The sequence below is a fragment of the Grus americana genome, chromosome 18 (assembly GCF_028858705.1).
Source record: "Grus americana isolate bGruAme1 chromosome 18, bGruAme1.mat, whole genome shotgun sequence".
Lineage (NCBI taxonomy): Eukaryota > Metazoa > Chordata > Aves > Gruiformes > Gruidae > Grus > Grus americana.
This window is the reverse complement of record NC_072869.1, coordinates 9,793,002-9,817,427: the sequence shown is the minus strand read 5'-3', so window position 1 is coordinate 9,817,427 and position 24,426 is coordinate 9,793,002. Positions and strand designations below refer to the sequence as shown.

The 24,426-nt window shown below is 46.1% G+C and overlaps 2 protein-coding genes across 6 annotated transcripts in view; one reads left to right on the top strand and one right to left on the bottom strand.

Moving 5' to 3' along the window:
• The window catches only part of OGFOD3 (2-oxoglutarate and iron dependent oxygenase domain containing 3), a 49,488-nt gene extending 44,828 nt beyond the window's left edge, over positions 1 to 4,660 (top strand). Inside the window, exon 9 of the mRNA XM_054846546.1 lies at positions 414 to 4,660. Within this exon, the coding sequence (XP_054702521.1) occupies positions 414 to 550 (137 nt within the window). The 3' untranslated portion in view covers positions 551 to 4,660. The remainder of the gene's footprint in view (positions 1 to 413) is intronic.
• On the bottom strand, positions 462 to 22,888 carry LOC129214607 (urotensin-2 receptor-like). 5 transcript variants are annotated; one of them, XM_054846539.1, is made up of 3 exons: positions 21,688 to 22,888; positions 20,321 to 20,502; positions 17,777 to 19,815 (listed from the first exon to the last, which is right to left on the bottom strand). In XM_054846539.1, the coding sequence occupies exon 1, from the start codon at positions 22,837 to 22,839 to the stop codon at positions 21,739 to 21,741; it is 1,101 nt and encodes a 366-aa protein (XP_054702514.1). In that variant the 5' UTR covers positions 22,840 to 22,888; the 3' UTR covers positions 17,777 to 19,815; positions 20,321 to 20,502; positions 21,688 to 21,738. The 5 variants fall into 5 exon arrangements, with proteins under 5 accessions (XP_054702512.1, XP_054702516.1, XP_054702514.1 ...); XM_054846537.1 differs by lacking the exons at positions 17,777 to 19,815; positions 20,321 to 20,502 and adding an exon at positions 462 to 595; XM_054846541.1 differs by lacking the exons at positions 17,777 to 19,815; positions 20,321 to 20,502 and adding an exon at positions 16,263 to 16,352.
• Between the last annotated feature and the right edge of the window lie 1,538 nt (positions 22,889 to 24,426).

Here is a 24,426-nt window from a genome sequence, read left to right as displayed (position 1 = left end):
TTGCAGTACTTCCTCCTTCTTTGGTCTAAAATTAGAGCCCAGACTAGAAAGGGATCACGGAGGAAGTCAATACACTTTGCTGCTAGTCACTAGAGTTGCCTTTTTTTTTTTTATTTTGAGGCAACTAAGAACTGGCTTTAGATGTTCTTGGCTGCCTCCTGCTTTTTATAAACTATGAGATATGGTGGAATTACGTCTCCAGCTTTGTAGCGCAAAGGAATAAAGTATGTTTTAAACAGTACATAAAGCTGTCAGAGTGCAGCATAAGCTCATAACAGTTTGTCTTTGTGATGACCTATGGGCTCTCAGGTAGCTAGGGAACAGTTGGACTGAGACAACAGCAAAAACTGTGTAGAGAGCTGATAGCTGAGTGGCAAACTCAATGTTGCTGATTAAATACTTTGTCTTTACAGGCCGGGTTTCCTTTTTCACCTCTGGATCGGAGAACCTTCATCGGGTGGAAAAGGTTCACTGGGGCACTCGCTATGCCATCACCATCTCCTTCACTTGCAACCCAGACCATGGCATTGGGGATCCAGTCTTGCCGTAATTCCTCTGGGGATGGAACATGAGGTCAAATGGAATGAGAGAAGCCCTGCAAGAGGAGAGAGGAAAGAGGGAAATAACATCTCTTGTAACCTCACATTCAATTAGATTTTCCCAGCTGTATTAAGATATTGTAATATGTTTTGATTTCACATGCCTTTTTTCGATAAACGTTGCCTTAAAGATCATCTAAAATTTGGTATATTCTGAAAATGTCTTCATGTTGTAAAGGGACAGGCTACAAAGAGTCCTGGAGTAGGCTCTCTATTTTTTGTATTTTTTTTCAATTCTCCAGTTTGAGACAAACTATCTTTTTGACAAGTCTTGATATGACTCCCCACGCTGCTGTTACCTGTTGTTTAATTAGTCTCTTGAGTTACTAATGGGGTGTAGAAAGCTTGACCTAAGTTAGAGCAAGATGAGTGTTACTCTTTTGAACATACCTTCTGTTGAGAGGAATATATTCTCCTTAGCATGGGCATTAGTGGGCAATACACCTGTGGTTTGATTACTGGGACTTACTTGAACTTTTTTTGATTGAATTACTACAGATATTTTCTGCTACAAACTGGGACTAGTTAATACAAAGTCAGAAATGCAATTCTCTGGTTAGCCAGCAAACATGTAACTTCTTGAATTACAAATGCTTTGGTGTGCTAGGGAGTGTCATGGCATTAGATCCCTCTGATCAGAATGCAGTGTTCTCAGTTTGCCTCATTTTCTTTGAATCATAATGAAAATAATCAGTCTTCCCGTTGGCAGCCCAGCGTTAAGGTTAAGAGCTCTTTGTGGAGATGGCTTGACCACATAACCCTGTAACATAAGTAAATACCAAAAAGGAGAGCTGGGCAGAGGTAATCAGGCTTCATCTGAGCATTCATCTATACCTAATTCCCAAGTAGGGCAGTAGGATTTGGGAGGGGAACAGCTGAGGAAAAAAAGCTAGTTTTGACATGGTTTTCCATATGCCAGTTCTGGCCTCCTTAGACTCAATCCTGTAAACTTTGGCTTGCTCTTGGAAGGCTGGCTAACAAAACCATGTGGACCAGCAGATTGCAGCATGAGGGGTCTGAGAGGAAACTGGTGTCCACCTACATTTTAAGTTAGTACGGTCTTGAGCTGGAACTCGATAATAAAACACTTTTGGGCCCAATAAATTCATGTTTTCAATGTAATCTTAAGACCAAGCTGAAGGAAGTTCAGGGTTTTTTATTGTTGATGCAACTAAATCTTGTGTTGTGAAATACTGTGTTTTATCTTGTCCAAAACAATGTTTTATCTGTTTCAGAAAGTTCCTCAATGGCTCTTTTTGAACTTCTCTTTTTTTCAGTTTAGTATGAAGACTTTTTCCTATTAACTAGGACCACTGGTCTGTGATGTTCCTTGAATAATAAATTGTGAGGACTTCAGAGAAGAGGGGATGATTGCATTGCAGTACAGATGAAGTAACAAATAAATGTGTGATCTTGCCAACTACTTTGCTTTCTTATTACAAGCAAAGATTTTTGCAGGTCAGCACATTCATAAATAAATGGTAGGAAACCCTAATTTTTTTTCTCAATCAAATTCTGAAGCAAACATGTTGAATTGTTTTATTAATAGTCTGTGTAATTTCTGTGAAACACTTTGAAAATCTGGAAGTGTGCTTTGATTATTTCTAATTTTAATGCATACAGTTTTCACTTTTGTTCTAATCTCCCCTTTTATGGGAATAATGGGTATTGGGGGCGTTACACTGAAGATCAATATAAAGAGGAATGATGACAGGACGCTTGGATTTGTTCTATTGTGAGTGTTCTCATTTGACGCACCAGCAAGATTAGCCTTCTGTAATTTAATTTCTTTGTTTTCAAACCTGAAAAAGGCTTCCTTGTCCATGCTAACAAGGAAGAATTGTTAAAAATGGCTGGATGCTAGGAAATAATAAAGTCAGTTGGGTTCCATGTCTAAATACTTGTCTCAAGGCCTGTTAATTCCAAGAAATCTGCATTACACCCATGTTGTAAGTTGATGTGAAGGCAGACCAAGATCACCAGCAACTACTGGTTTAAAATATAATTCCTAATGTTACTTTGAGATTTAAATGTAGAGTCTTTTTCACAAAAATACCTGATAGCAGTGGAATCTAAGTATGAATGGACCTGTGTGGATTTGGGTTGGGATTCTCCAGGTTGAGGTCCTATGTTCCAAAATTCTTAACTTCACTGTAAGTCCTATCACTGCTCTGCAACACTGTTGTATAAATTGCTTTGCTACTTTTAAAAGTGTTAGTCGCTTCTGTCTGTCATGCAGGCTTTGAGTTGCATGAAATGAAAATGGCACTTTCCAAGCTGCCCTCAACAAGATCATGTTGGACCATAGGGGAAGTCTCAGCTAATCTGCTCTTGGATTTTCATCTTTGAAGATCCTGTGTATTATAATATCTCCCCAACATGGTGCATCTCTCATGCTATGAATTGACTGTTGTTCAGAAATAAAATCAAGTTGGTATTTGTCCTTTGGAGTTTTTAAGCTTCAGTAATGTGTTCAATATGATGACCAAACCTGTCAGATATAATTTGTGGGAAAAAAAAGTGTGCTAGTACCTGGTAAGAGAATTAATCTTTTGAAAGAAGTATAATAATTCAATATGCTCTATATTTTAGTACCAACCAAGATTTTTGTATTTGAAGCTTCAGTATCTGGACTACTAAAAGCAGTATGTAGATCTATGAAGAAATTAAATAGCAAATGAGGAAGTACAGAGCAATCTAAAAGACGCTGAACATAGCCTCCAGCAGGAAAACAGTAACTGCAGAAAGGCTGATGCTCCTGGGCCAGAGTGGAATTTGCAGAATTCACTGATCATTAGGAATAAACTTGGCTTAATTTATTTTAGTCCACTTAAATATCCTGAATAACTTTTTATTAAGGGTATCTCTTCCCAGTTCTTGACAGATCATTCTGAATTTGAAATGCTTCAATTACTGTCTGTCCTCTTTCAGGTTCAGCCTGCCTGTTGCTATTGGGAAATACAGTGCTTTGTTTCTTAGAACTCCGATTATGCCGAGGACAGGATTTGTTCTGTTAGTCTGATGCCATGCTGCTGCAGACAAGTGTTCTTAATTGAACACACTGTGATGGCAGAATTTGGCTTGATGTTTCCCAGTTGTGTGAGAACCTTTGTAAAGAACCCTCGTGGTTCAAAGAAAGTAAAGAAAGGTCAGTACATGTTCACTGTGAGTTGGGGCTAAGTCCTGACAGTAAATTTACAGCCTTGTACCTGAAAGCATACTTGTTACAAGCATTTGGGAAATGTTGACTTTTTTTTTGAAAGAAAACTATTTGTAAGGAAAGGTAAAGCCTCCTGGTGTGAAAAGTCCCAGGGTGAGCTAGAAAACACAGCAGGAGAGCAAGTCAGAGTTTGAATCACTACTAAGAGATTGAGTGAAGCTTCCTGAAGACTTCTGTGAAATTGTACTACTCTTAAAACTATCTTTCCAGTCAAAGGTTTTGGGGAATATCAGGAACTTTTGTAAAATTAACACGTAGGTGATCAGATTAGGTTTTTAGTATGAAACTAGTTTTCAATCCTGTAGCATGCATTTGATTTTAATTTTTTCTCCTATGATAGGATTCTAGGAACTCAGAGTGCATTTCTTGGTATTTCTCACATGTAAAATTTTCATTGTGTAAGCAGTTGTGGAGCCATTGTGTTTTTTTAATTCCTCATAAATCAACTGAAGGTTTGGAAGGGTACGTTTGTGTTGAGATTTTCCTGAATATGTGTTGTCCATCTGAAATATTCTAAGCTCCATCTAATGAATTTCAAGTCCAGAAATGTTTCCCAGGATACTCTATTTACAAAATGATTTTTAATTTGGATTTATAGCAGAAATTTAGTTTCATGTCTTATTTTTAAGGTCAATATCTATCTCAATAGGATACTTTCCGAGGCTGTAGCACATAATGATGTGCACTTTACAATAAAAGTATAGCTGAAATGGCATTGATAATGACTATGCTGTCAAGAAAATCTGGGTTTGTTTCTTCTTCAGTTGCAATTCTTTGTACATTTGAATTTCTCCTTTATAGTTTTCCTTTCCCCAGTAAATAAAGATGGTTTTGGTTTTAATATAGTTCCTCACATTCTTTCTATAATCCAGATATCCTTACACAGTGTTTACATGTGAATTGAATCTAACATGTACATGTGTAGCTTTGTGCAGTGTTTGGCTTGTCTAAATTCTAGGAATAAAACCAGGAAATGTTGCTGGAGGTCAGGACTCTTCGAAGGGGTGTGCGGGGGGGGAAATACAACCAACCACCCTCCTCCTCTTCCCTCCCTCAAGGGAGGGGGGGGGAATCCCAATTCCTGTCTCCTTTTTGAGTCTCTTATGCGGAAATCCAACCAAACATTCCAAGAACAGCAGCAGAGTTATTTCCTTTCTGAACCGCAGATGGCTCTGGCATGCATCGATCATCTCGGCCTCTCTCAGAAAGGCAGACTCCTCAGGAAATCCGGGTACGAGCCATCGTAAAGCGGTAAGTGTCTATTGCTCCTTGTAAAACACCATGAAGAGCTATAGCATACTCTGCTTTGTCTCTGTTTTTGTAAACCTTCTTAAGCAGCTGAAAGCTAATTTTATGTCATGTTTGCTGAAACCTGCCAGTCAACACTCGCTTAATGACTATCCAGTTACCTCTATAGTATCTCTGTAGGTACTTCTTACCTTCCACATGAGTGTTAGTGGCTTGTACTAAAACTTTTCAGGATGGACTGTCCAATGAAAATAACTCTGTCCTATTTCCAAACTGCACATCTTTCTCTGATTCAGTCCATCATCTCCCCTCAAATCACTTATTTCCTCTCTCACTACTGTCCCACATACCTGTAGCATATGTTGAGTAGGGTATATAAGCTCAGTTCATTGTTTATTTGTAGACTGGCTTGCTAGAACTGAAAAGGAACTAGCGTTTCCCCTGTAACCCTTTTAGCCCATGCAGTGTATTAATCTAAGAAGAATTTCTAATGGCAGCGGGACTGTCAAGCGTTGGTCAATTTATAAGATTTTTTTTTGAACCATAAGAAAGGACAAAGTTTTATTCATTTTGTAATCCTTTAGTTGCAGTGTAGGAGATATGCGCCTGTTCCTCAGTACCTTCTATTGAGGTTCTACTCTGCTTTTTCATGCTTGCACAATATCTGGAAGTCTAGCCCTCTCCTTGCTCGCTTTCCCTTTCCAGTGACATGCACGTTTTGTTGGAGATCTTCCTCCATTCAGAACACATGCAGGCAGGAAGAATCTTATTTCTCTGCCTCACCACAGGCACAAAATGAATGCACGTGGATTTCTGAGTACCCAGCTGAAAGCACACAGCTCAGGAGGCGATGAAGGTGCTCGCTCATGTCACACTAGCGCCAAGAGCCTTGAAGTCTTCTGTCTTCGCAGCTGACTGCCTGCTACCTTTGAGCCTTGGTATTTTCGTCTCAACAACTGGCACTTGAGACCTCTTGACTTTGTTTTCTAAATGCTTTTAGCACCTCCAGATGGCTTGTGAGTCACTGAGTTCCAGCATGCTGCAGAAATTATCACTTTCAATACAAGTTAAGCATGTTTCAACTCTGTAGCTAAGACTTACCTAGGCTTTGGAGCAGGCCATTAAAACTTGTCCTCTTCCTAATCATTCCCCTTTAATTAAATATTTCAGCCATAAAGCATGCACAGACAGGCAGTAATCAAAAGCCTTTCCGTAGCTGAGTTGTACAGGGAGATATTTTTGAGATGTTCAGGTCTAAATTATTCTGTCTTCTGGGCAGACCAGCTTTGATTTGCAGCATCCCGAGCGAGGCAGAAGTGAAGGGGTCTGAGCAGCTGCGCTGTTTGCCTGACTCGCCTGGAGTAGGAGGTGTAGTAGTACTGTAACTGTGTGTACACTTAAAGGGCTTATATATTAAAGTTACAAACATGGCAAGGGTCATAAGGAACAGGAATAGCCTCTTATTAGACCATTTGATAGAATTGGAGAAAAAAAAAACCCAACAAAACTAGAAAGCTTTGAACCTCAAAGCCTTGTTTTTAACAAATGAAATGGAGTGAATGAGTAAGTGGATTGATTAACTTAAAAGTAAATGTCATTACCCAGCAGCTGAACAGGGTTATTGAACTTTAGTTTTCTTTCCTTCTAGTTGTGGACGGACCTGCAGGCGATGGACGTGCAGCAGGGGAGAAGGCTCAGCTGGGTTTTTAACCTGTCTCCTAAGGCTGCAGCCACTACTTGCTCTAGACACCCTAAGCGCTGGTGAGGACTTGTTTGTGGTATGGAGAAGACAAAGGTGGGAACAGGATGAGGACATTGCAGAATCTTTTTAAATGAATAAGATTTTAGTTCTCTAATAGTGATGGCATGCTTGCTGCACCAGACTGTATCGCTTAGGAGACAAGTATTTTCCAGTTGTGTTCAAGGCTCTGAAAGGTGAGGACGGCATACGTACATCTGAGCCAGCTTTACTCATGGCACATGCCAGTGATTCAGGTTCCTATCAGTGTGACAGGTAACATCCATCTCTAAATTAGCTGCCTTGAAATGGAGAAATATTATTTTGTTGGGAAGAACGCAGGTGTGGAAAGAATGCTTGACTTAACGAGCTTTTCTGATCTCAGTCTCCTTCAAAGTACTAGCCTGCCCATAAATATTAAGGTAAGCTCTTTTTAGAGATAGTATCCAAGAATGCTTCCTAACCACATGAGGATTTAGAATTCCTAAACAGCTAAAAAGCTGAAACTAATCTGAAATACGAAAACTCCATAAAACGAAGCATTTTGCAACACTGATGTATTGCATCTAAAAGCCAACCTCTGTATTTGGGCACAGGCTTAAACCAGCCCTCGGCGGAGATTTGTACGAGTGACAAGGGTGAAGATTGCGAGTCCTCTGTAGTTCTGCAAAATAAGTTCAAGATTGTTATTACGGTACCCGAGTTAACTGCAGCCTTTTTCTAGTCTTAATCCTCCTTGCAGATTGTTCCTGTTCATGTCTGATAGCAGCGGAAGGTTTCTGCTGGGGTAGTGCCACCAGCCTGCAGGCACCTCCCGTACCCCGATGTAGGTCCCCAGCAGCTGCTGGCGTGTCGGCTCAGCTGCACGTTTCTCCTTTCAGGAGACGGTTACTCTAAACAGCGGAGATCGTGTTTATCCTTGGGGCCAGGACTCCATCAATTTGTCCAGTTTATGTTGGGAAGAGGCAGTAAAACTGATGCTTACAAGAATTCTGACTGCACACGCTCTGGCGTAGGAAGCCAAGAAAGCCCTTGTGTCCCTTGGCCCCTCACAAGGTGGGCGGTAGAGACCACCCCAGGAGGAGGTTCAGGGTATGGTGGAGGCTGGACGGTGTGCTCTGGCTGTCAAGTGCAAAATTCAGTCAGCTGCTGGGATGGGGAGGGCACATCTGCCAGATTGGGAGACTTCAAGGAGATGGTGGCAGCAAAATAGAGTCTGTGGGGGAATGGGAGAGAATACTTGGGTTCTTTGTGGGACTCAGCAGGATAATACAGATGATGGGCAGGGTGAGACCCATCTTTCTGCTGCTGAAGAGGTGCTGAGAAGGAGCAAATGCTAAATCCAGGTAATGGCTAGTGCTGACCACCAAGGTCTAACAACCCAAATGACCCTTGACGGGGATTGGTATCACGTGGGTACATGTGATGGGGAAAGGTAAAACTAACTGACGGCCCAGGGACTTCAGCAGAGTGTGGGATCCCTTCACAAGAAGAGACAGAAATAGTTTTTTACAGACATTTCACTTAGTATTGAGAGTCAAGATCAATTTGCAGCACTTCTCCAGCCATCCTTTGCCAACAGGACCCTGTAGTTGTTGACTTTTTGTAGCTTCTTGGGTACCAGTAAGGAAAGGAGGCTGGCTGGAGAGGCAGAAAGTTCCTGGTGTGCTACAGAAAGATGCTTTGACAGGGATGCTTAGCAGGAAGAAAAGATCCTGACAGCATTGCTGTCATCCTCTTCCCAGTATAGTACCTCCCAAATCCAGCAGAAAACTTCGGCAACAGAAGCAGCGTGTGGCTGCCTCAGTGGTGTACGTCCACAGAAACCTGAGCGATGCTCAGCAGGAGCAGCTAGAAAGCACAAAGGCAAGACTGAATGATTAAAACAGATTTTTTTTTTTTAAATTAAAGCTCTTCTGGAACTTGATAAGCTAATTTGCAGAAATGTTTTGCATAAAGCCTTACTTTAAAGCAGGGTGTTTCAGGAAGAAGAGTTAGAAAAAACTTTAGTTAAGGAACCATTTTGATTAAATACCACTGCCTTGGCAAGCTACGCAGGAGAAGGGATGGGATCGGTGACTGTCTGGCAGCGTGACTGAAGCCGCGCGGTGTCCCCGGGCTGAGCTGCCTGCAGGACGCCTGCCTGTGTGCCCAGCCAGCCCGGAGCCCAGCCGTGCTCTTCCTAAAAATCACTGCCCCGGGAGTGGAAGTGGCCCCAAACGTTAACCCTCCAGAATGTATGATGAAAATAAAGGCGGGGAATGAAGCAAAGTCACTTGCCTGGTTTAAGGCAGCTGCTTTATTGATGTACTATTTAATTGTTTTGCTAAAGTAGATGTCTCAGCCTTATTCATTTAGAAGAAATTACTAATTGAAGAGAAAACACTAATTCTAGCCTGTATGTTAACTTGATTCTTTCTCCTTGGGGGCAGGGACAGAATATCCTGTAACACTTCTCTACTGGAAATCACAGGGTCTGTTGAAGAGCTGCCTTATGCCTTCCAATCTTGTGGGGGGGAAAAGAAAGGGACTATTTAAAATCAACTAGATCCCACCATGAGCTTCCTGATCTCCTCAGCAGCCCTGACTCAGAATGGATGAGCTCCATTAATTGGGAGCAATTTGGCAAAATATTCAATTAAAGACCCAGTGGAGTAATCGACTATTTATCATTCCAGGTCATTTGTTCTGTCTGTGTGAGAGTTACAACCCTTGACACGTTTGGATTCCTTTTCATTCAACAATTTTGTAACCAGGGGTAACTGCAGAAATGACGTAGCTTCGTGCTGCTGCAAGGAGGCTGTCAAGGTTGTCGGGTTTTAAAATCAACCTGCTTTGGCTCTTCTGTTTTGCAGAATTTACTCTGCAGAGTTTGCTCTGAAAAACCTGTTTAATTTTCTTCCTTTCCCCCCCCCCCCCAGCATTTAAACTAAAAGCAAAATCCAAGAAGTTCATGGATGCCTTTGTAAAAGACCGGTATGTCTCCAGCCATACAAGATCTGGCTTATTCTAATGTCTTCTCCCTAACAGAAAAAATAAGCTTACTTCAATCTGAAGTGTGTTGTGAAGGATGAGGTTCAGCACAGGCTCTTCTTCCTTGTTGTTTTGGGTGTCCTACACACGGGATCAGAAGAACCGCTAGCTCTTGGAGGCTCTAAACATTTTTCACTTTGGAAGTGCAAAGGGGATAAATCTGCCTGTGGTCAGCAGGGGTTTCAAGCCTTTGCTTTTTCTTTTTTTCTGAACATCTGCGGTTGAATTCCACGCTGGGAGGACGGTACCCTTTTCACCAGTATGTGCTGCCTGACAGCCAAATCCCATGGGCGTATCTGCGGTGGTAGTTACACCTGACTGATACGGTGCATGAAGAATATCATGTGTTAAATTAATCTAGAACAAAGGTTAAATGCCTAAAGCGCAAAAAAAAAAATCTGTTCATTATTTGTTTATAATTAAGTTGTACTCCTCAAGTCAAATGCTACTTCCCATTTAAGTCTTTCCCTCAAAGCTCTCCCCAAAAGCCCTCAAATAAAATGCTTTCAGTTACAAGCCTGCCTGAATTCTCATACAGATACTTGACGTTCTTGGTGCAACACTAAAGACATGACAATAAGTTGTAAATGCTTTTTTTTTGTCCTGAGCAGTGCCTTGCAGCCCCTGGAAGTTAGTCCAGGCTCCAGAAAGCATCCTCTGGGTGATAAACTTGCTGCCTAAGCCTTAAATTATCAAAAACCTCAAACAGAAGAAACACGTGCCCAGCAACTGTGTTAGATCAGCAGCAAGAGAAACATGACAAGGCCTCGAAAGCTCTTCTCCTGCTTGCACTTACTGGGCTCTAGTAAATGCTCATACTTTGCTATTCTGTCTGTAATGTCTTTTTTTTTTTTTTTTTTTTGCCTCGGATGAGAATTCAGTCCCAAAAGTGCCCGAGCGCTTACATTAATTGTCTGTAATTAAACATCTCACTGGAGACTGGCAGCTTCAGAGAGATCTTAATGCCCAGGAAGCTAAACATGGGAGGGTCGGAGCTAGGTGGGACTAAGGACCAAGACCAGGACACCGCAAGGTGAAGAGCAAGTGCCGTCTCGATGACTGAAGTCAAAGACTGGAGAGAAAGCGTTCCTGCTCCCCCCGCCCCCGGGCGTAAGCACAGGTTTTCAAATCCAGGGAAGGTGAGCACGGTTTTGGAAGGCTAAATTTAGCAATGATTAAATGAGTTCTTAATTAACCAAATATTCCCCCTGCTTGCTGTTCCAAATTATTCAATAACTGAACAATTATAATGAGCTCAGCAAGTAATTACTATCTATTCCAGGCACTGCCCTCGCCAGACTGCAGCCTTCGAAACCCCCAGCTGTTAATGTGCCGGGAAATGAAGCCTGCGAAGTGTGAGTCAAATAATTGAAAACTGAACAGGAAAAAAAAAACCCACAGGTTCAGAGGTAACGCAAGGAAAACCGCTGCCCCACGCCGAGTCCTCAAGTGTGTGGTCCCCTCCAGACTGAAGGTCTATCATGAGAATTACTAGCGTGGATCGAAGCTGCGGTACTGTTTTCATGGGTGCTCTGGCAAAGATATAAAGGTTCCTGATTGTTTTTTTTTTTCTGCCTCACAAGGCTTTACAAAGCCTCCCTGGGGTCCAATGTGCATGTCTAGGAGGGAAGGCACTGCCTTGCTCGCTGACCGGAAAGGAGAAAACAGAAGGTAAAGCCCAAATCCCCTGAGAACACAAGTCTTAAAGATATTTCTAGTTGCAGCGGGATAAAAGTTGTTGGGTTGTGAATTCAGCCACTTACTGGTCTGAGCAATAATTTAAACAAGAACAAGCTCAAGTGCATTGAAGCTTTTCACCCGTGATTTTTAAAACAGAATTGAAGATGTTGTTTCACGAGCAGTTCTTTTCATGGCCCATCAGTTGTATTGGTTTAGCTGCCTGGGGGCAGACAGCGAATCTGATCGGGACAAGAAATAATTATTTTTGGCTTGACTTGGGGGGGGGGGGGAAACACCCAACCCTATCAAGTCAAATGGCTTAATCCTTTAAAACCACAAGGCTGCAAAACCAGATGTACCAGCCTAAATGAGGGGACAGAGGAGGGTGAAGCTGGAGCAACAGTAAACACTTGTCAAATTATACTCCTAGCTATGCCGACATAACTTCTCTAATGTAGTTGAAGGATTTGCTTATAGCAATGCCGCTTGCAGAAACCAGCCTGCTTTCTGATTAGCTTGTGGAAATCCATAGAGACTTCTGCCTTCTCTGCAGGCAACCTGAAACCACGGATTTGAAATTCAAGAGGAAGGAGATTTTCCCCACAGCCTTGAACCTCTCCCGGTTTTACAGGGAGCATTACAGAGTCTGATGGGTGGCCGTTTTAGCTACGGAGCAAAGCGAGGGCGGAAGCAGAGGGCTCTGGGAGAGGCTGCAACTTGGTGCTGAGAAGGAAAAGTAACACAAAGAAAGGACAGAACATGCAGCGACAGAAAAAAAAAAAATCATAAGATTAAAGTAAGAACACCAAAGACAGCAACATGCTAAAAACAAGCACATCTTTCTACTGAACAAATAACCTAAACAGTCACGTTTGATCCATGATCTTTCTGTTAAAGCTCTCTTCAACGCGGGCAGGAGATTCCGTCTATGGTGAGCGACGGGAATGCGCATCGTTAAGGCAGGTCCTGGGATGAAGTCTGTAATTAGACAGAAACCCTCCCCAGGCTGAGTCTCAAACACATGCCTCAGAGTTCTCGGAGAGAAACAGTTCCTGAGGAATGTGACAGAAGACAAAAATGCCTGTTAAGATGCTGCTTTGATGCTTTTTTTTTTTTTTTTTTGAGATCTAAGCTAACATGCTCATGCCAGCGAGCTTCTCTCTTTCTGTGCCCTGATGCTACCGGAGCGGCAGAGACGTCCCACTCCTGTTGCCCCATGCTGTCTCTGGGGGTCCTCACCCTGCATGGCGAGGGCTTGGCGCTTGTAGCAGAGATCGGAGGCTCCCGTACCGGGTTTGCTTGCGAGCGTGGTAAATGGGGCAAGAAGAGAGGAGGACCTGCAAGGAAGTCCAGCTGGGACTTGGCTGCGTCTTGAATGGGGCACGTGGCTGTCAGACCAAATGCCGGTTCTGCACCGGGATCCTGAGACTGATGAGATTTCAGGAAACCGTAAGTCTCGGGCAGCTGCCGGTGCCTGGGCACGTGTTCTCCTCTGGAGCCCGCTCAGGGCGCCCATCTCCTCCCCGTCCTGTTTTCACACCGGGTGTAAAGGCGTGAAGCTGATGTAGTATTGCCTTCCTAAGCCTCCCCTCAGCCTAAAGCAATTTCTCTGTGCTCTCGTTAAGATTAATGAGTAATTCAGTGTGACATATTAACTATTTCCCTTTTGCGTTTTGCAGGTCATGTAGTTGCCTACGCCCTTCTCCCCAGGACCGTGGACTTGAGTCGGGGGGGGACACAACCAGTTTCCCGAGGCTGTGAAGTTATAGATTTAAAGCTTTTTTTTTTTTTTTGTCTTTTATTGACTAAACCCAAGACTTCTTACAGGTTTTTTTTCTTCTGAATTAGAAAGATAGATAGTCAATACCCAGGGCACACAATGCCTGGTAAAGAAAATATTAACTTATGATGGACAGAGGTAAAACAAGTGATGCTCCAGCTCTGTCCCCATCCCTCCACTGTGGTCCCCTCCCCTTTAAGGCAGCTCCGTGAGGAGTTTTTCCCCTAACGCTGGGCACCAGAGGCTGTGGAGCTTCACTTCCTCATCCAGCCCAAGAGAAGCTGCTGCAAAGATGGAGGCAGCGCTTTGAAGTTTGAGAGATGTTTGCCATAATAACCTCACCTTTCTATTAAAACAAAAAAAAAAAAAACAAAACAAATGAGAACAGCCAAGTAAAGTTACTCGGTTGTTACCTCCTCTGCTTCTGTTGTTGGGAACTACTCGTGCTGCGCCTCAGGCAGGTGGAGGTTCCTCAACAGATGTAATCATTCTGAACCAACAATAAAATGACAGGGAAGATGCCAACAATAAAATGACAGGGAAGCTCTGCTGCGTTTAGCAATTGGTGACGAGCACTGGGCTAATTCTTTCGATTCAGCCTCCTCTGCACCGTGATCCTGCCGTTGGAGCAGGCTGCGGCACGGGATCTGCCCAGGAGGGATGCCCTGCCTTTACCTCCACTGCCCCAGTGCTCCCGACCCATAACGTGGGGACGAAGAGGCTGCCAGGAGGTCAAGGGGAAAGATTTTGCTTCCCTGCCGTGTCTCCTGCTCTTGTCTCTCACTTTAGAGAGGGTATTGATGCACTGAACTGACGATGGTTTTATCAGAAGACTCGCGTTCCCAGCCAAGCCAGCGGAGCGCAGCTGCTGTTGCTGAGGGCTATGGGATCATCTTCACCCACCGGCTGCCACGAATCAAAACCAGAGACGTTCGTCTGGTACGCAAGCGCCTTCTCTGTTCAACCGTTAATAGCTAACCCCAACGCTACGTTACCCCTACAAGGAGAGCTTTTCCCTTCTGTACGTAGCACCTCTCATCCAAGGATCTTAAAACATTTCACGCGCGTCAGTGATGTCTTAAAACACTTGTGCAGGTGACAGAAATGGCGTCGCTGTTTTCTAGGCAGTTAATGACCAGCAGCACAAGCATAGGTGACTTCCCCGAGCTCACGGTGCAAGTCAGCGGTGACTTTGTACGAGAAGCCAGGCCTTGGGACCTCCCCCCGTTTCAGATAATCTCTCTCTTCAGCTCCGATGGCGAGTGCTGCCTCGATAGGCATCTCCAGCGTCAAACCCCTTGTAAATCTTTTCTGGATTTTATTCACCACCTTGCTGTAGGGCTGCCTGCGTTACCTATTAACAGCAGTAGTGCTCGTGGGATGAACGGCCTGCGAGTCCCCACCAGCGGATGATGTGAAGGAAGAGAAATATATACGCTCGAGTGGGATCAGATATCCGCTGCTACCGCGAGGCACGAGGCGGGTGGGTGCTGCAGGCTCCCCGTGTCGCCCTGCTATGGCTCTTTAGTCTGAACGCCGCCCAGGGGCAGAAAGCTGCTTTCAAAATGCGCTGGCTGGAGGCAACTAGGGCTCCAGCTGATTTTAGAATAATGCCATTCCTGTAAGATTTTCCCTTCTACAGTTTTAAATGAAAGGGAAAAAAAAAAAATCTGTTACAGAGAAAAAGCAGAAACTCAGTTTACATCAGTGGGGTTACTGGGATTTTGAGTAGCAGAACACTGGGAGCTGCTGTCAGCCCCCGCTCCCCAAAGGGACGATGCTGCAGGAGCTCAGCACGCGAGCTGGTACTGGGCACAGCTTGTCTGGTGGGACCTGCCTGGCCCTGAAGGTTTAGGTGTTCTCTCTCTACGTGTGTCTTCGAGGGTGCTGCTGTCTCTCCCCTTTTAGCGTTACTCCGTTACAGTTAATTTACCTTCTCCATCCTCCAGGTTTTTGAAAGATAAGTTCGATGTAGCCTGAGAAGTTAATTGCTGTGTAGTGCCTTTTCCTGGGAGGCTTCTTGCAAGAGCCAGCCTTGTGGCTCTCAAATGTCAAGCTGATATTAAAAAAAAAAGAAAAAAAAAAAAAGGCATCAAAGTGTTGTGAATTTGATGGATGCCCCTGGTGAGGTTTGCAGGAGCCCATATATGAAGCGGTAACCGTCTCCAAAAGGCCGTGTTTATGGACACACCACATTTACCTTCAGGAATCTCCCTTGCTTTGTTTGGATGAAATCATGTTTGGTTTTAGTTAAGAATTCAGGAGCTGAATTCAAGATGCTAATGGGAACGCACGAGGAAAGGCTAACGACATCTCAGACGGACACTGGCCTAAACAAGCTCAAACAAACTCAGCAGATTTTACTTCTCCAGCATCAGCACCGCTTTGGTTTTAGAATTGTGTCCTCTGCCAAGCACAGCTAATATTTGGCACAAACTTATTTACTACTTTCCTAACTAGTCACCTTGTTTCTCACTGTAGAAGTAGTCCTAGTGTTCACAAAAATATTTCGTTTAAATTAAAATTTAAATTACAAATGGAGAGAACTAGAAAAGCCGAGCCTGAATGCCAGAAGAATTCCTCAGGATTCATTTCTCCCTTTCCTCTTTTAATTGTCCCTTTCTTGGATGGGGGCAAAAAAAGGAAAACGTTGCAGCAATTTTTGCTTTGGTTTATCCCATCGGGGACCTTTTCTTTGGGGACAGGAAGGCTCTAGTTGGGACCGCAGACCGCAAAGCTCAGCCGTGACTGAGCTAGGATGCAGTTAGTCTCCCCAAAAGTGCTACACAGCACACGAGAAGCTTGGTGCGGGCAGAAACCTGGATTCCTGAGCACAAATAATAATTTTTAATAACTTTTAATGTATGTCCTATTTAGGGTTTTAATATACCTCGACAACTTCTTTCAATGGTGGGTGTCTGGCGGAAGCTCGTTGCATCCCGGAGGTTTGGCTGAGCGAGCCAGCAGCGAGCTCCTTCTTCCGCTTTCACAAAACTCAACCCGGACCATCCAAACCCTCCGGATCCTTTGCTACCAACGCCTCCTTCCTCGCCGCTGTGTTTTAGATACGTTCCCAAACAAGGGCAAAAAAGCTTGTGTTATCACTTTAAAGGGTATTTCCATCCTGCGAAGCCGCTGCTACAATTTCCAAGACAAAGCAATATATTTCTTATAAGCCACAGCAATTAACTCCACGTCTCTCCAATTCCCCAGAAAAAACTTGAACCAATAAGAATTGGTAAGAACCGATATTATAAGGCAAAAAATACTCCAGCTGGGCTAAACTGTAGTTAGTCACCAGCTCTGGGTGTTTCCGTGGGTGCCGGCAGTGAGGATGCTGTGCAAAATGACAGGAATAAAGTCACTCTGGGTTCGGAATAGAAAGAAACGTGAGAGCGGAAAGTTAGGGCTTGGAAACAGGATTTCTCTTCGCACCAGACTTTTCCCCTTCGGACGCTGTAGTGACATTATCCTTTAAAGATATTAAATGTTATTATATAGGTAAGTTGTGCCCTGCTGGTGTGCAACCGCTGTTTTAAAGCCTAAAATAAAAAGCAAATTTTTTTTCCTGAGACCTCAGGATGGAAGATTGCTGCTGCCACCAGAGGGACTCAGAAATACGACGGTAAGAGCCGAGCGGCCCCGAACCGGCCAAACTTCCCGGCAAAGACTTTCTGAGGATTTCTCAGGCGCTGCATTATCTGCTCCCCAGGGCTTGAGGGCTGGGCTCAGATATGAGGTTTGTGCCCCTTCTCCTCTCATCGTGCTGACGGGGGAACAGACGATGAACTTAGTCATCCTGCCCATTCTCCTCGGTTAACGCAACTGGGCAGCAAGCCGCACGTTTTGTACCGCGCAAGGTACGAAACGCTCCTAAAATCACCTCTATTTCACTGGCTTCCCCGGTATTCAATCACACGCTGAGCACCAAAAATGACTGCTAAAATGGGAGTTAAAATGTTAATGATTTGCTCACACTCGTGGTTAAATTGTAATGTAGAGCTTCTGAGCATCCGGTGCAAATTTGGGTTTAAAAAGCGAGGAGAAGGATGATAAAGAATGCGTGATTGAAGGTAAAGTCTTCAAAAATTCAGGAAGGTTCAAACGGATTCTCCCATGTCTTGGGAAAACAACCGTTCTCACTTGTCCCACAAAGAACCAGCGTTTTCTCCGTTCAAGTGAAAGGAGAAAAACTGCCATTGCTGCAGTAGATAGTACCTTGGATTAAAGGAAGGAAAGAGCACTCGGGATGAAACTGCATTTCTTTCACTGTCTGGGCTGTTTGGTTTGTGGGTGGGGTTTTTTTTTTTTGGTCCTAAACCCCTAAACCCTGAGGGGTGTTGGAAAAGAGTTTCTGGTGATTAAACTATTTTCTTTCTTGTAAAGCACGTATGGAGTTTTACAGGGACAACCTCTGCCCCAACAACAAAAATGCTTTTGCCTTCCCTAAAATTACCATTTCCCATTTTGCTGAAGAACTAGCTGTGTCACTAAACCTGCAGCAAAATTTCATTTCTAATAAAAAACCCCCACATTAAATGCCACAGGATTACAATGACTTGGGTATGATAAATGATCCCAGGGCACACACTGCTTGCCACCTTGGAATGTAGGAGAATAGCCAAAGTAAAATTGTTTTCAAGGAAATCACCAGATTTTGCTCAGTTACAGCCCGACTGACTTTCCTGTTGTTACTTCAGCCCTGGCCCGAGATGCTTCGGATTTACCCGCAGTGGTAAGATACACAGAGTTTGCATCTGGGTTCTGGTTATGCGTCTGTCTCAGTTTTCATACGCTTTCACAGCCTCTGCGGTTGTGGAGAGAAGGTGTGGGTTTCATCTCAGGATTTTGGGAGTCCTGACTCATCTGTTTTAGCGCTGAGGACAGGTAATACCTCTCCCTCACGCAGCAAATAGCCCGAGCTGCTTTACCGCAGTGTTGCGTGGCCTGCGCGCAGGGAGATGTGCTTACGAATACTCAGATCCCACCAAACCCAAACCACCATCCTCGCCGAAATCCTCTGGGGCAGCCGCAGGCAAAGCCACCCCTTATGGGAAATGTAAAGGTCGAGTCAGCCCCGGACAGGACCCTGCAGCAACCCCCTTCCAACGCGGCCTCCCAGATTCATTTGGGTTTGTTGTTAAAGGAAGATACACGAAGACCGTCTCCTCGTTTCCAAAACGGGAGAGTCAACGCTTGCCCAACTACAGACAAGAGGAACTCAGTTAAAACATCTGCTCTTGCGGGATATTTATGAAGTGGGTCAAACCTCCTGACTTTTGGCAGTTTAACCGGTCGGATGGGACAATAAGAGGGATGTTGTTTATGTAATTCATCTTTTAAACGGCGCTCCGATCCCCAGGAGTACGAGAGGCTCCCGAGGAGTCGTGTTTGTGAAGGTCTGCACCGTGTCGTGCTTCCCGCGCCGCTGGAGAGCCGTCATTCATCACGCGCGGCAGCGTCTCCTGATTGCTGGCCAGTTCTGCGTGTTAAGCAGGCTCTCCTCTGCCCCAAGGACGTGCTTTGTGGGAGTCATCAAATTTACTGGTTCTCTCGTTAAAATAATCTCGTACGGGTTTATCAGAGCCCGTTGGGAGACAGGAGCAGCGCTGGGATGGGACTGGGCTGAAGCACAGACTGGTTGAAAAACCTGATGAGTGACAAAAATCCAATATTTTGCATTTCATCTGGACTCTCTTCCATCAACCCTTTGATGGTTAACGCACTGCCGATGCGGCACAGAAACCACGTCCCCTACGCGCCGTTCGTGACGCTGAGCACAGTAGCAGAATTCCTTCTGGGGACTGATGGGACGCCCTGCAAGTGTCCCCCAAATCAAACCCTTCTGTTTGCTTAGCCCCACATTATGTTACAAGCGTAGATCTCATCTGCTCTGCATTTTCATCCCATTTTTTTCTGGGCACGACTCCTCAGCTTCCCCTTCTTATTAACAACTATGCTTTTAGACTGTTTGCCTTTAGATGTTTAACTGTGGGGGTTTTAAAGCAGAAAGTGTATTCCCTAATATTGCTTTTGATACCTGTACAGCTCTTGCATCATCAGCTTCCCCTTACACCCCCGTTAACACGTATACACTAAGCCTTGCAACTATTTCATGCACGGTAATGATCCGTCCTGTAGCAGCCTGGTAACACGGTGGTGGGTGAGTGGCCTTCCAACAGCCTTCTTCTCAGGCCAAGCAACGGAAATCGAGACACATCAGTACGGTGTCAGGTCAGGACCCAAATTAGGGTGGGTTTTTCTTTCTATAGCCCTAGGGAAATACTTTTTTTTTTATTTTTTTTTTCACGGAAGTGGGCAAATGGCGCGTGCAACACCTGGATGGGATGCAGCCATGCTGGGCTCTGCAGGGATGTCTGTCCGGCTGCACCGTTATGCTCCCCGAGAGCAGGACGGCACAGTACACCTCGCAGATGACGCACGTCCTCCAGCCTTCCCACACTGCCTCTTGGTTACGTCTTATCTTTGCTATTCTCCTACGGGAGCGACTTCCAGCCTCGGAAATGGGAAGCAAAGGAAAAGTAACAATGACTTCAGAGTGAATAACTAAAAAAATGAGTTAGTTCCTGAAGAGTTGTTCCTAAAAACTGTTGAAGCCAATTCCCTGCCAGTTCCCGACATGGACTGTGTGTTAGTCCCCCTGTTTCATGAGGAATCGGGCACCATCGGGTCTATTTATACTGCCCAGCGCCGTAGGCTACGCAGCACTGGAGCATGACAAAGTGGTCCCTGGTGTTTCGAAGACAGTGGTGAAAAGCAATACAAGCGATTCTAAGGTGAGTTACTTCTTTCCCCCTCCCTGAAAAGCACCCCAACAACCGCATCTGTAAGAACGCCTGACTCCCGGCACAGGAACGTGCTTCCCTGGTCTTCATCCAACACGTGCCCCGACGGTTTTATTTTTCTGCTGTTAGTCGAGTGCATAAAATCCAGCATGTCGCTGTCTCTATTCTCTGCTCCCAATCCTTGGCTGCGGCGTCTCTGCTTTAGCACAAACATACCCTAAAGTCTGGCATGTGACACGAGAGGATCACCCAAGGACACAGGAACCCAGTAACGCTGCCGGGCTGGATCGGGACTCCTCTCAAGTGGATGCGCGTTGGGGTATGCCGTAAGAAAGTGGAAGCGACTGTTCCTTAAGCAACTCCCCTCTGTTTCAGCAGTCCCTGGGCATCGCTACCTGCTGACAATAGTTCATGCAACTCGTACTGTGCTTTCCTTATCCCCAGAGTCTGTCCCAGAGCAGGAAAGAGGAATACTGCACCCAACTTCATCCCCACATACGTGAGCTCTTCAGAGACCAGCTGGGGACAGCAGCCTCTCCCCTGGTAAATACACCCCCCTGAGCTGGCTGAAGAGACCATGCGAGGGGAAACCTGATGCTGGTCCACTTTTTAATCAGCATTTATTTTATAAAGTGAGGTTTTACAATCGTTTAGATGCTTAAAGGCATCTCTAGTATCTGTGGTGAAGGTTTACTATGAGATGCTAAGTGGGGAGAAAATGAGCAGAATACATTGAGGCAAAATGCTTTTGATTAAATGTCTTGAATAAATTTGTCCCTTTTATGATAAGTCTCATGATACAGGTTTCAGTCATTTTTCTTAGAGCCTCAGGTCTTTGAGTGATAGGATTATAAGACATTTTTCTCTCTTTCCCAGGTAAATTTTCAGTTTTTCCAACCCCATTGACTGTTGAGAAAAGGACCAACTTTAAAAAAAAATCAGTGGCAAATTCAAATCACCTTAGGTAGAAACCTTAAAAAATTACAAGTTGTTTTTTTTTTTTTAAGTAATCCTGTGGTTTCTGACAGCTTACCTTGTGGTTTTTGAATGCTTGGAGTTTGAAGTGCTGCTGCAATGAATTTTAAAATAGATATTTTAAGCTTGATGAAACTGTAGTGCACTAAAATGTAACAGGAAATAGGAAAAGGGGCTTAAAGGTCTCTTGACACACTCTAGAAACAGACAACGGTAACATATCGGGCTTGCAGCTAAATTAGGCAATACCAGGACAATTTCAGATTTCTGCAGATCTGACCCAGCTGTAGCCTGAGGATAGCACTGAGAAACCACAGAGGAGAAACGGTGCAGAGCCGGAGCTGGGCAAAACTCAGCAAAGCATGCAAAGAGTTTGTGGCAGAACTGAACAAAGTATCCACCTCATCTTCTGCACCCAAAACCCAGGAGGATTTGTCCTGGCTGGCTGCTGGCTCCCGGCAGGACCCCCCCTGACAGCTCTAAGCCAGCCGGGAATTCAAACACATCTCACAGTACTTGAGTTCAGGCAACTTCTTGCCCCTAACTAGAGTGACCACCAAAAATAAGTTTTTGGGACCCTGCAGGGCTAAGGGGTCCCAAAGCCCTACCTTGGCCAGACGCTCTGCTGGTCCTGGTGTCTCCGGAGGGCCTCCTCTTCCTCACTTGTCCTTCAGCGTGGCCATGCCCAGGGCCTCCGAGCTGTAGTCGTACTGGTTGCTGGAGGACATGGACCGTCCCCAGGAGCACTGCAGGTTGGAGCCCCTCTTGCGAAAGGAGGATGTGAACCTGTAAAAGTTGCGGTGCCTGTTGCGCAGGTATTCCCGGTAGTTTTTGGTGAGCAGGGTGTAGAGGAAGGGGTTGATGCAGCTGTTGCTGTAGGTCAGGCAGGTCACCAGGTAGTTAATGCACTTTTGGGTTTGGGTGGTGAGCTGCAGGGAGCTGCTGTAGAGTCGCACCAACTGCCAGATCCAAAACGGCAGGAAGCAGGCCCAGAAAACCAGCACGATGCTGAAAATCATGATGAGGACCTTCTGCCGGGGGGATCTCTTGCTCTTCTCCTTGTGGGGGGGATTCCTCTGGGACTCCAGGTAGGTCCTGGCCAGGCGCGTGTAGAGGAAGCCAATGATGATTCCTGGGGCCATGATGCTAGTGCTGAAGAGCACCGTCAGGTAGGTCCGGTAGGCGTCCACGCTCCAGGTGGGCGCACACATCCTCTTCACCTTGCCCTCTGCCTTGCCGCCCTCGGTCAGGGTGACCATCAGCATCATGGGCAGAGTAAGGAGCAGCGAGACCGACCAGACGGCCCCCGCCGTGACCTTCCGGTAGCCGCGCGACCGCTTCAGGGTGTCCAGGGGCCGGGTGACGGCCAGGTAGCGCTCGGTGCACATGAGGGTGAGGGTGAAGATGCTGGCGTGCATGGTGAGCAGGTCCAGGCTGAGCAGGATGCGGCACCCCAGGTCCCCGAAGTACCAGTCCTGGGCCAGGTAGGTGCAGACGATGAAGGGGATGGTGGAGAGGTAGAGCAGGTCGGCCAGGGCCAGGCTGACGATGGAGCTGTACATGGGGGCGGCGCAGCGCGCCGAGTGGCACATCACCACCAGCGTGTAGACGTTGCCCGCCACCCCGGCCACGTACATCACCGACAGCACCGTCCCGAAGGCCGAGGGGATGAGCAGGGGGCCGCCCCCGGGGGCACCGCCGCTGCCCGCCGCCGCCGCCGAGGCGTTGCCCCCCGCCGCCGCCGTCCCGTTGGGCTCCATGGGCGGCGGCGGCGGCCCCGCAGCGTCGCACCGGCCCCGGAGCTCCCGGCCCCGCCGCCGGCCGCTCCGCCCCCCGCGGGAGACAGGGCGGTACCGGGCCGCCCGCGGGGCTGCCCCGGGGGGAAGGGCTCCCGCCGCGCCGGGGCTCCCCCTCTCCGCGTCCGGAGGGAGAGCGGGGACCCCTCCCCCCCACCCCGCCGCCGCCTTCCCGCCCGGTGCGGAGCCGGCAGCGCGGAGCGGAGCGGCCGGGCAGGTGCCGTCCCGGAGAAGGCGGCTCCGTGCGGGGCCCCCGCGGGCGGGAGAGGCGGCAGCCGGGGACGGCGCGGAGGGTCCGGAGCGAGCGGGGGGGGGGAGGCAGCGGGGGGGGTCCCCGAGCTGGGAGCAAAGGTGGAGCGCTCCGTGCCCCCGGGAGAGAAAAGCCGCCAGGCAGATGTCGGCGGTGGGAGCTTCCTCCAGAGTTTCCCGGCCACCCTGCTGTAATTTGGGTTTGCTCTTTGGCGACAGGAGCTCGTTGCTTTTGCTTCATCAGGCAACGAAATCTCTGCGCGCAATAGGGAGAGCCGGAGATACCCCGGGTGTTTCCCTGGTAGACAGCACATAGTGGTTCAGAGAGATTCCGAGATGCACTTAGATGGAGGTGGATACAAACCCGGGGCTGAAATAGCCTCTATTTTTTTTTTTTTCGTGGAAATATTTTGAATTTTACTCTGACTGGCACGGCAATGTTGTAGCAAGATTTAAATTTGAGCTTTAGTGACAGCTGGTTCACCTGGAGAGGGTGAAGTACAGAGTGTGATGAATGAAGTTTAGAGAGGCAACTTTTCCAGAAAGACAGGAAATCTGGGGACAGTTGCAGAATCGATGAGCGCCTTACTTTTTGATCTTATTTTAGAGAAAGCAGAGATGAGGGCAATCCATAGTCAAAGGACAGCTTTCCAGGGGTACAAGAGTGCTGTACTTCTTCAGCTCCCATTGATTTCCAATTGGAATTAACTGGCTTTTACGCCTTCAAACATTTCTGCTTGCATCCAGAGTGCTAAAAGGACTGCTATGTGGTTATTTGCTTGTTTTAATCCCTCCTCAAAGTGTTTTTGTGCAAACTGTCATCTAATTCTCTGTGGCACGCTACAAAGTGGTGCAACTCTTGTTGACTCGTAGGAGTAGGATTCAACCTTATAAAAATATTGTATTGAATGCTCAGTTTTAATTTGCTGCAAAGTTAACACACACACACACACACACACACACACGTAACTCTGCTTTCCTACCCCGTACTGCTCGTGAACGTACGTGTCTCTTTCCAAAGCTCTCCAGATGCTTAAAGCTATTTTCAATAAAGTAGCTGGTTCAAACATGATTAGAATGCTGGTGAGGGAGAAGAATTTAAATTGAATTATTGTGAGGCAGGGGTTTGTTTTATCAGATTCAGCTATCGCACCGCAAAGTTTAGATCCAGGCGCTGAGATGGAGATTTTTTTTTTTTTTTTTTTTCACTGGAAGTTTGGACTCCATCCCATGCCAGCGCCCTCGGCAGCCCTGCATTCCTCTGCGGCAGCTGGACCCAGCAGCTGGGAATGCAGGCGGATA

Excerpts from the sequence above, each read along its gene's own strand:
- LOC129214607 (XM_054846537.1), bottom strand. The coding sequence starts at position 22,839 with ATGGAGCCCAACGGGACGGCGGCGGCGGGGGGCAACGCCTCGGCGGCG.